Raw genomic sequence first — 12164 nt, 5'->3', positions numbered from 1 at the left:
GGGAAATAGCAAGGACGGGAAGCGGAGGGACGAGCAACAGTAAAGAAGCAAACCAGGGCAATACAAATGTCCAAAGACAGGCGGTAGGGCCACACAGAAATACAGCTTGTGATTTGCTCAAATTAAGGAATCACAAGGATATCATTAAAGCGTCAGAGTGGGTAGCACCATCAAATAATCCTGCCATAATCCATCCAACCCAGCTATTATATAACTATTATTCCCACTGTCTCATCAAAGTACGGGATGTGCCTTGTCAGCTGTCATCCCACTGTGGGCCTATCAATGTCATTCTCATATGTCTCCATTTGACGGATATTTCCTACTGCAACAAGAATAGAGATAAGAAAGTGCCCTGTGCAGAACATCATAGATGTGCCTTGGAGGAACTTTTTTCATAAATCGAAATTCAAAGTCAAAGTCAAAGTCTAGGGAATTATATTCTGCATTTGATCATCGTCTAAAATCTGGCTTAGATTTTACTTTACTGAAACCTTTGACATATTTTCCTTTGGAACTTAAATTAGCACATTATAGATTGTGTAAATAGCATCTAATATATTTATTGAACTGATTTACATTTAACAGTTGTCACAAAGATGCTCTGTTGATTGGTTAGGTAGTAAACATTGCAATAAATGGGGTTCAGATTGCCCACTTCCAAAGGTTGTGTTACAATTGGCACCTGATAAGTGAGAATACACATATGAGTCCTTATCAGTCCTGTCTGTCATATAAATGTTCTGCTTGATAACTTCATCATACCCTGGACCAAATTAACTGCAGATAGACCAAAACAACCACAGACAGATAGAAGCTTTAATTAACATACAGTAAACCAAATAGCCTTTAAGTGGGAGAAGAAGCACTTGTGTAAGTTTGTGCTTCAAAAATCAGAGAGGTCCTTTCTGCAGAGAAAAAACGACGTGCCTATCAATCCATCGTTTTCCTCTTAACTATGTTTCTCTCTTCTCTATCACCTTTTCTCCTCTTCCCGCACTCTTCTTTTATCGCCTTATCTTTTATATAACTTTTCTCTCTCCTCCATGCTATCTGAGTTTTTCTTTCCTCCCTTTCTCTTCTCTGCTTTCAGCTCCCATTTCCTTTATCATTTCCCCCCACTCATTTTTCCTTTCCGTTTTGACTCATTGTTCTCTTCCTGTAGTGTTTTTCTTGCAATCGTCCTCTATTCTGAACCACGCTTTCTCTCTTCTGTCCCCTCATTCGTTTTCTGCTTTCCCTTGTGTGAGGCATTCTCTGCCAGATTACAGGCGGGAGAGGAACTAGCTGGCCAAATGTACTTTAGTAGATCTTGCCAAATGCCATAAAATATAGATGTAGTCTCAAATGTTGAAGTGGAAAAATTGAGGTAATTCGAATAACATGAAAGTAACCAATTGGAAGTGCCTTTTATGTCTCGCTACTAGTAGGAGTTCTACAAGAATGAACGTGGAGTTAAAAATCGTACCTTAATATTTGCTGTGTGTGATCCAGGATATTCCTTTTCCTCCAGTGTTGACCATCTTTGCATGAATTTCGACACCAGAGGATCTTCATAGTCCACTATTTGAAATCCGGACACATTGGCTCCTCCAAACTGAATTTTCGATAAATCTCCATCAGTAAACCCCTGAAAAATGATAATAGCAAATAATATGTTGTTTCCTTCTATATTTTAATATGGAATTAGAGTTTTTTAACCTGTGAAAGGGGAAGACCCTTTGGCCTAACTGGGATATACAAGTGATTTGTCTTTTACATAGGCAAATCTGTGAATCAGTGGTCTTCCCCGTAGGTGTTGTAACGCTGAGACATTGATGGGGCTTATAAATCGCCACTATATAGCTAAAAGTTTCCAACTGAAGCATATCAGTACGTTTACTGGTAAATTTGGCATCGCTTACCCCACACAAAAAAATCATGTGATATGTCAATGAAAGACTGATTCGAAGTGAAAATCTATTTTCTAGAGAAGAACATTTCTCTTGACAACACTGTTTGTACTGGAAAGACCCGATTTATGGGCAACAACCACATGAACTGTCATATAATACATCACATGAAAGGCGAAAAATGTATGTTCCACTTAACATGACATTCAGGAATTAAGCAGTTTACACAAAACAAAATATTCATTGGTTATATTTTTTATCTAGGAATACCTGCATTTGAAAGTTGATAACATATTTTGCAGGGTCAGAGCAGGGGCTTGCATGGCATTGATGCTGTTTTTGTAATTTACAGAATGGAAGGCATTGACTGCAGCCCCATATGTTTATATTTCACTTTACAAAATCATTCTGTATGTGGAGATTTTTTTTAACAATATGGCACACCAAGAGGAAAAAAGCAGTGAAGCATTTTATGTCTGGTATCACCCAAGACCTTCTGATTTCACAAACATTATGCGACCTATCACAAAGGTAACCTTACATGTGAGTACATCTATATTTTCAAGTTTACTCTTACACTCTTGAGTTGCTTTACTTCCTTGGCCTAGTGTTAATTTACACACTTTCGAGTGATTTTACTGCTTTTGCCTATTAGTTATTTCTAACTGTAAATTTACTCAAAAGAGTAGACATATATGTCCCCACCCACTGAAATATGGTTTGTAATCAGTAAAAACGTTCAGCGGCCTGACATGCAGGCCCATGGCTGGCTTTAGGACAGTGCGACCAGAGCGGCTGCACTGGGCACTACCTTGAAGGTAGGTGGGGAGTGCTGCCATTTTTACACTTGAATTTAAACCTGTGTGCTACAATAAAGATTTCTACTTAAATATGGTGGCTAGTAAAGTGAAAGCTACAAAGGGAGCCCCATAAAATAACCTTTTAGTTAAAAAAAGTCACAGTCCCCCGAACAAGCCAAAGAATTGGAGCCCCAGTCTCGGGATGTGCTAGCCCCAACTTCCAAGGCAGATATTCATGAGCTATTGCAGGAGTTAAAAAAGAAATGGCATCCATACAACATGATATAAATCGATCTGTGACCTAAACCACCATATCCAGAATTTAGAGAATCATGTTGAACAATTGAAAGAAACGGCAGTGGAGGACGGACACTACCAGGACACTTTATTTCAAATGAGTCACTTTACTGGAACAGACTCAGGAAACTTTGAAAACAGACGATGCGGAAAACCGTAATGGATATGACAACCTATAAGTCAGGGACTTAATTAAGATTATCCCCGAAGGAGATCTTGAATATTATGTACAAACCTTCTTCTGTATGATCAAGTGACACACAGGAATTTATCCTTAACAGGACTCATAGAGTGTACACCAACTATCACAGGTAGAAAACCTTAGCCCCGGACATGCTTGCAAGGGTGTCTGAAAGAAGAAATTCTTTCTGCTTCACGAAAAATTGCAAAAATTCAGTTCAAGGGAGATGAAGCGACCATCTTTTAAGACATTTCTGCTTATTCATTGGCAAAAAGAAGGGAATTCAAATCGATCACTGACCATCTTCTAGGAAACAAAGTTTCCTGCCAATGGAGCTACACTTTTAGAATTTTATTCTCCCTCCATAACAATCAATACACATAAAAGACACCAGGAAGCAGAATCAATCCTTAAGGTCTGTATATCACAGAAAATCAATATTTCACTGAAAACAGACATGACGGCGAAAAACACCTGTACTGAAAGGCACAAGATGGTGAATTCAGAGGGCACCTAAACAACCAAGCATGCTCATGTGCTTTAGAAACACAATACGACTCACCTGTTGAGGAGAAATAATGTGCAGAAGACTAATGTCAATTTGCCCAATGAAAAGCCATATACAACAGTTTCTAAAAACATCTACTCAATAGTTAAAGACCCTTATAGGACCAGGAATGGACTGAACTACTAATAGTGGAGTGCTGACTGTAACTCACGAGTCAGTGATGAAAATTTTGTCCATGGAGTGTTATGGTTTATGTTCTAGATAGTGTAATTTAGATAGGATTAGGGATGGGGAGTTGAGTTAATGCTGTGATTTGTTTACTAAATTCAAAACAACATGCTACTACTACCCACAATACAATCAAGATATTGCATCAGAATTTGAAATCTCCTTATGAGGACTCCAAAATTAGTGTCTGAAGTATAAATTTGTATTGTATGTGGCAATTATTATTTGATTGGTTTACTTACATTTATTGTTTAGTATTATTTCCCACAACAATAGTATTAGGCTTAAAAACAGAGTAATTTGGTTAATTTTGCATTACTTTTGTGATGCAAAACTACTGAATATTATGCAAGTATGGCTTGGTCAGTAAGACTGGGGGAGTGTGAGCTTCAGATTTTCTGACAACTATGCTGCCATATCACGTTAATTAGTATATGAGAAGAAGCGCATGGGGGGGGCTTAAGTGGCAATAGAAAGAGAAAGAAGAGCAGATTCTGTGGGGTAATTAAACACAGTATTTTGTAAAATAATCATGTTTTAAGAGCTTCAAAACAGAGACAAATATGTATGTGTGTGTTTTTGTTAGGGGTGGGCAGAACTGGTGGAGTATTATTCTGCAGAGTTACCTAAAAACTCAGCAAGTTCCGCAAGTGATGTAATTGTAGTCGGTTGTGCAGATTTCGCTGATTTTTTGTGCGGGGACATTCTCTAGCACTGTAAAATCAGAGCAAACGCACCACGTGGTGCACCAGAGGATGCTGTTGTTTTTCTGACGCCTGAGTAGATTTCTTACTTGAGCGGCAGCTTTTGCAACGCAAGCTGCAACTTTCTCAACTCGAGTAGGAGCGACCTGCCACAACCGCCTGCATTGAGAAATCTCAGTGCGAGGTGGTCTAGCACTTATTTTTTCTCACTCACGCTCACCAGATTAACAGTGTGGCGTGAGCGAGAAAAACTTCATGATGCAACAGTTGGTAGAGTTTTTCTTGAACTCCAAGCAGAGCGTGGAGTGGGCAAAACTCTACTAACTCCATCTGCGGAGCAGAGTTTATCACCCACCACTAGTTTTTGTCTACGTGAGATTTAAAAACTCCCAGGTGGAATCTGACAGACATACCCTAATTAAAGCTCCTTTACCTAACTATTTGTTAAATAATCCATTTATTAGGGGGGTGTAACACCCCAAGCTATGCCCCTGTCATGGCTGCTTGCATACTTTTGTGCACTTTAAGTAAAAAATGCCCTCCCAAGAGCACAGGAACAGAGCACGAGTGACTGCTGCTGTTTCTGTTCTGTTGCATTTATCATTTTCTTAGCAGAGAATGCATCCCCAGGCCTATTTTGACACATGGATGCATTTTGAGCTGAGAAAATAGTTATAAATGCAAGGTTACACCCACCTCTAAATAGGATGTTTGCAGGATGTTCTCCCACTGAGTAACTACGGACAATGTTAGTTCCTCACAGGGCCAAAATAGCATTGGGAGGGTCTAGAGGAGTAATGCAAAGTATTATCTAAACGTTTTATCATGGGATACTGATGACTACTGTTAAATGATAACTATATATACAAGACCTAAATACACCATTAAAACAGAAAACACTATTGAAATGGCGTAATTACAAAGATATTGCTGTAACCTTTCTACAGGGAACACACTTGATGGACACAGACGTGCTGAGACTATACTTCTAAGTGTATACCCATGTCACTGCAACAAGAAGTCAAAGGGGGGGTGCAGTACCTTTTCAGAAGTGTATCCAATTTTAAATGCGATTTATCTATAGCCATTAGAGGACCAAATGCTGAGCCTAACGGGGTTCCTGAAGGGAGTTAAGGAGCTCTTAGTATGTGTCTATGTCATTAACTAACAAGAACATATTTTTCCAAGCATTGATGGGGAATTTTAGAGGAATTGATAGAGGGCATGCTGATATGTGGTGGGGACTTTAAGATCATTATAGAGATTATACCGATCATTCACAAGTATTTTACAGAACTATATTCAGCCGAACATCCTCTTGAATCAGAACAAGTGGAATACTACAGGTAATCAAATATGCTGATATTCCCTCTGCACTGCTTAAATCAATAGAGGAACTAATATCGCCAAAAGTACTGATGGAGGCCATAAAGTCTCTACTAACCAAGAAGGCCCCAGGACCAGATGGCTTTACTGCCACTTTTTTTTTTAACTTTAAAGGAAATATTAGCAGATCTCTTATCACATACTTTAAATTTATTTCGTTAAATGGGAAAAATAACTAAAACAGTGATGGAATCTGAGACTATTTTGATATTAAAACTTAAAATAGATCCCTACAGACTAATAGCCCTCCTAAATACTGACTCCAAAATATTTACAAAGCTTTTATCTAAATACTTGAAAAATATGGTCCGTCTTAACTCATCCCACACAATCTGGCTTCATAACAGGGAGGAAATTGTAGTTCATACAATGTCATTAGGCCATAATATTTAGACACCATTCAAAGTTAGTTTTGTCCAAACTCAACTAAGCTGCATATCCAAAACAATTTTAGTCAAGAAATCCATTTGAGAAGAGGTACAAGACAGTGATGACCTGTTCTCTGAGTACCTGTGCTTTGAGATTGGAACCCCTAGTACACAGGATAACAATGATCCAAAAATACCAGGGATTACAATCAACAATTTTATGAACAATATAGTTTAATTTATGGATGGCATTTTGTGTTTTCTTTCCAACCCTCTAACCTTAATTCCAGCTCTTATTAAAGAGATAGAGGACTTTACCAAGATTTCAGGTTTGAAAATTAAATACAATAAATCGACCCTGAGTATCTTGGGCCTACCAGCTAAATTGACAAATTTGCTGATGATACATGGCATATGATTTGAACTACTCTCTCTAAAACAGTAGTTCTTAACCTGTGGTCTCGGGCCCGTGCGGTTTCACAAAGCCTACACCGAGAGTCCCTGACTGCTTAGAAAATTAAATTATATTCATATATAAGGTATACATAAATGAAGAAGCAAAAAGTACAATTGAAACATTTAAATGTTACATAAGTGTGAAGGAATCTGAAATAGGAAGCTAAAAATTCAATTAGCATCCTCAGATTGATTTGTGGGAGCAGTGCAAGTGCATCAAAAAGAATATAGCATGGACACATACTGGCTGCAATTGAATTTAAAAATGGTCTAACTTTCATATTAAACTTTAAAATCAAATTTGATTGTTTTATATTTGCTCATGAATTAAATTAAATATATAATCATCTGTATATTTGTTTGATGAATGTTTGTTTCTGTATAGTTTGTGTATTATTTTGTGGTTCAAATCATCAAAAATGCTTAGGCAGGGACCCTCGGCTTCAATTAATGATTTAGTGGGGGTCTCTGGATTCCACTAATGATTCAGTGGGGAGTCCTTGGGTCCAGTAATGATTAGGTGGAGTAAAACAACAAAGGTGGTTAAACAAGTTTTAAATAGGGGATTATTTAATGGTGCTTTGGGTGTTTCCCAGATTAATAGATACATCAGGGTGGCCCAACTCTGGCAATTAATGGATCTGTTCACCTTGGATCGTGCAAAACCTTGTATACAAGTGGAAAGTGGGTATTTGGCTAAACCTATTTTCCTATTTTACTACGGCTTCCTCCCACATGAGAAATATATTGGATTTTAAGAAACCTCTTAAATCAGCGTGTTCCTCTAGATGGCCTATGTATGGCCTATGTTTCCCTCTTATTGACAACAATGGTGACCTCCTTCCCCCCTCATTGTTACCGATTTCAAATAACGTAGACTTTTTGCCTGGGGGTAATAGATAGGGGCTTCTAGACCTAGTTTCCGCACAAAACTGCAACAATAGACATACTTTTTAAAAAGAGCAAATGTTTTCCTCCTCTAGAAATAATGCAAAACTGGCATCTCAGAGGCCATAAGACTTTTCAATTCACCCAAATTAAACACTGGGCCACTTCTTGGCTGAGACAGAAAGCAGCCACTAGAGATCTCACTCCCATAGAATCCTTTCTGAAAGAAGGAGATATCAACAAGGGCACTACTCACCTGCATCAATATTTGGCTTGCCTTACATCGATTCTTGAGATATTGCATGCCTTAACATGGGAGGAGGAATTAGGAATTGAAGTGGATTAATTTTCTTAGTTATATCTATGGGAACGAGTGCCATCAATCAATCAATCAGGATTTGTAACACGTGGCTAATCACCTGTCAGGGTATCCAGGCACTTCCAGTTCCAGAGAAAGCAGTGAGAATGAGGGAAATGCAAGGAAAAGGCACACGAAAAACTGGGGAAAAATCAAGGAGAAAGCAGTGAAAATGATGGAAAAGCAAGTAGATGGTAAACAAAAAGTGAGATTAATACAAGGAGAAAGCAGTGAACATGAGGGAAAAGCAAGGATAGGCCACATAAAAAAATGGGGAAAAAGCAAGAAGAAAGCAGTGAAAACTAGTGAAAAGCAAGAAGGCACACAAAAATGACAGAAAAAAACAACAAAAAAGCAAGGAGAAAGCACTCAAGAAACGGGGGAAGCAAAGAGAAGACAGGAGCAAGAGTGATGCAGCATTACAGGAAGAGTTGGGTGTGGGACCTTCATCTACCACAATATGTTCCAGATATGGAGATAAAGGATACAATATATTAACGAGATGGTACTTCACCCCAGCTCGTCTTCATGCAATGTTTGGGTCACATTCAACATGTTAGTGCTGTCACAAAGATAAAGTTAAATGCTTTACAGGTAGTGGAGCTGCTATTTGATTAAAATATATTGGCAAAATATTATCAATACAATTAATGAAATCACAGTCTTAGAACTTGGGATGAATCCAGTGACCCTCCTATTGGGCAACAGGGGTGAAAAATCAGAATAGAATCAGAAGACACTAGACCATTTATTTTTGGGTGATCCCTCAACGGGCCCGATGGGCAGTGTTGCAGCAGATATGCTAATATAAGAATATTCTAATGAGTTGCATATACATATTAATGAGAAAATGATATTCAAAAACTAAAAATTGAAAATAATGTGTAATGTGGAAAATGTGCCCACAGAGAGTGGTCACCATCTGTGTTAACTGTACTAAAATAATGTGTATGAGATGGTAATAATATGCCATAACTAATGATATAACCTATGTTTTATGATGCTTTGTATCTTTAACTTAGCCGAAATAGAGGCTTGGTCAGCGCTGGGCCTTGCTTGCTTAAACGTGGAGACTGATGAGCCGCAGAGACTGAAACTGGAGAAAAGGACCTTGAACTGTACAGAGTTCAGAGATGAGCTCTGCTAGAAATTTCTGCAAATTCATCAGCGGACAGGAGACGATCAGAACAAATTGATACAATTATGCGTAGAGTAGGCTAAATGTACTTTCCCAGGATCCGAACAATAGAGGCACTGACTAAGAGACAGTGAGCTACAATTTTGTTACCTGAAGAGCCGGATGATGTTCTCATCGATGGAGAGACCAATCATGTTAATGGAACTTGATGCTCGTACTAACGCAGACAAGTGGTAAACAAAAACTATAGGTTAGAGTGATAACCCCTGATAAGGTTGACCAATCAGCAATTTGGGGGACGGACTGAGAGACCCTAATAAAAAGTCAGGAGTCAGGAGAAGAGAAATCAGAGTGGAGAGGCGAAAGTTGATGACGTCAGGAGACGCTGTCCGAAGTGCTGAAATTTGGGCTTGTTCCTTGTGAGCCAGAGCCTTGCTGATGACTGATGGCCACCACTTAGCTAAGATACTCTATGTGATCCAAAAGATTCATCGACCTATACGCGTCCCCTTGTAAGTTTACTCACTAAGGACCAGGCGCGTTAGTAGCAGTAACTTCTTGGTTCTGGGAGTAAAGATTCCAGCTGCAGGGGACTAGTACCTCTAGCTAAAGGGAAAGGGAGTTGTGGTGATGCCTTTCGGTTGCAGAGGGGTTCTCTATCCTTTTGGATCCAGTCTCTGTTTGGGGACAAATTAGAGTCCTTTAGGTGCAGGGTTACTGCCACAGGTACTAGGTTTCATGCCTTTTTCTTTGTGGAGTCCTGAAGTTGCAGACATGGGTCACTTTTTTGTCCATAGACACAGTTCGGAGCAGATCTGATGTTCTGGTATCAGGGGTGCCCCTTAAATCCTAGATTTTGGGGTGATTTCTGTAAGGGAAAAATGGGTTACTAGTTCCAGCGGCTAATCTGCCCCTGAGGTGATCACACCTAGGGTGTGTGTGTCACCTTTCCTAGCCAGAGCCCTCTATTTTGCCACTTTTCAAAATGGCACAATGCATCCTCAGCTATACACACCAGGTCGGCCACCCTAGGGTTGTGGCTAGCCTTCTGGGACTGTACACCACCAGACTACCTAATTTTTCTACCTGCCCCAGTGCAAATGTGCCTGGGGCCAGGGGATGGCTTTCTACTCGTCTGGGGGCAGCCTATTTGCATATCAGTGCCGTTTGAAGCACACTGCCTTGATGTGCCACTTCACTAGTCTTCCTGCCAGGAAAGGAGATGACACCTCCAGCCCAAGTAGGTATTTGTTTTAGACTCCTGGGAGTATTCACACTTCCTTGTAGGGGGTCAGAATCCTGTCTTGGCAGCAGTAGCTGCAGACTGTCAGCCAGGGGACAGGAATTTCTGGGGCAACCAATCTCTTCCCACAGGCTGTGAGGACTGAAGAGAAGGTGAGGGGGAATAGGGCAGGGGAACAGGAAACACTTTCACTCTGCTGAACCCCTCCCCTACAACTGAGCTTACCTCTGGGGTTCTTCAACAGGGTGGCATTTGCAGTCCTAGTTGTGGGAGGCCCCTTGTGCTCAATTTGCCTTAAAGGTGACTGAGTGGCTGAATGTTTCAAGTGGTTGAGTAGGGGCTACACTATGCTAAGTCCATACCCGCCTCACTCCTTAGGCATGCAGAAAGTCTAATCTTGTACCTAAGAGGAGCACGAGCATTCTCACATCGTCCTCCAGGGCCTGTCTGGGTTGGCCTACCAAAGTCAATGAAGAGGTACTTGTTTCCTTCTTTCACCCCTCCTGCATGTTCCACAGCCTCTCTACAGTCAATGGATTTGACTGGGCATCCAGTTTCCTTTGCTACACCTGAGTCACTAGGACCCACCTCTCGCATCATGCCATCGCTAAGGCCATTGCCTGACCACAAGGGGGCATGAGCAGTCCGGAAGCAGTCTAGATCATTAGTGAGATCCCAGTAAGGGGTCCTCTCTGCAGTTCAGGAGGGCCAAGTGCTTAAAATCCGGCTTTGGCCAGTGCAAAATGAAGAGGGCCTTAGGACAGAACCAGTCTCATTGATGCCCACTCACTTCTGTAGGCCCTGAAGAGAAGAGGAGTGCCCCCACAGAGCCTCATAGCTCCCCTCAGTGAGTGTGGGGGGGACTGCTACACTTTAAATTGAAAATTCCTGCACTCCTCTCTGGACATTTAGGATCATCCACCAACAGCTCTAAGGCCATCTGCTATCAGTTGTGTCAGGCCTGTGCTCCAGCCAACTGATCCTACCTGTAGTGAGCTACTTCCACCTACTGGCAGTTCTCTCGGCCCCATAGACCCAACATCATGCCAGGCGCAGGAGGTGCAAACAGCCACTTCTTTTTATGGGGGCTCCAACGAGTCAACTTCTTCCCAGAAAAAGGGGAATATCCAGCCTCTTCGGTTGCCCTCTCCCAGAGGTGCCATGTACACCAGAGGCCTCCACTCACCTCTTGCGGTCTCGTAGACCATGTGACCTCAGTCAGATGTGGGTCACCTGACCATCCCGATGCTGCATCCAGTCAGGAAAATCGGCCCTACGCTCCTTCCTGGCCAGGCCCCCTCAGCTACCCGCAAGAAGTGTGGCTGGCTGTGAGGCCGACACGGATGTGACCAGATTGTTGGTTGTAATAATAGTAAGGATCTAGTTTGCACCCGCCATCTTGCCACAGTTGGCCACACCCTTGGGCAATTATCTACCTCAATGAATAATAACACTGATTTGTTACAGTGAACCCCAAAGTCACTAAATTATCCCAGTCACATTCCCCGTGTAGTTATGGCGTAGAGCAGACGGGCTTAATTTAGGGCAATTTGTAAAGTAAGTATGCAAGACTAAAAGAGTAATAAGGTCAAAACATTAAACTATCAAAAGCCCAACTGAATAAAAAAAAAACTTTTACAAAGAAAAGACAGAGAAATGGCAAAAATCTATTTTTTCTTAGTAACAATAGTACAAAAAAGCACTAGGGGCCTGATTT

General features: G+C 40.8%; 1 protein-coding gene across 5 annotated transcripts in view; it reads right to left on the bottom strand.

The window, feature by feature from the left end:
• Positions 1–12164, bottom strand: part of GRIA2 (glutamate ionotropic receptor AMPA type subunit 2) — a 428807-nt gene that overhangs the window by 133078 nt on the left and 283565 nt on the right. For all 5 annotated transcript variants that reach the window (XR_011205452.1, XM_069243241.1, XM_069243251.1 and 2 more), the window contains exon 6: positions 1469–1630. Coding sequence is in view for 4 of the 5 variants with exons in the window: in XM_069243241.1 (XP_069099342.1) it covers positions 1469–1630 (162 nt within the window). In the remaining variant the exon portion in view is untranslated. The remainder of the gene's footprint in view (positions 1–1468; positions 1631–12164) is intronic.

The sequence above is a fragment of the Pleurodeles waltl genome, chromosome 1_2 (genome assembly GCF_031143425.1).
Source record: "Pleurodeles waltl isolate 20211129_DDA chromosome 1_2, aPleWal1.hap1.20221129, whole genome shotgun sequence".
NCBI lineage: Eukaryota > Metazoa > Chordata > Amphibia > Caudata > Salamandridae > Pleurodeles > Pleurodeles waltl.
Note: the sequence above shows the minus strand (reverse complement) of the source record. Positions and strands in the feature narration are given on the sequence as shown.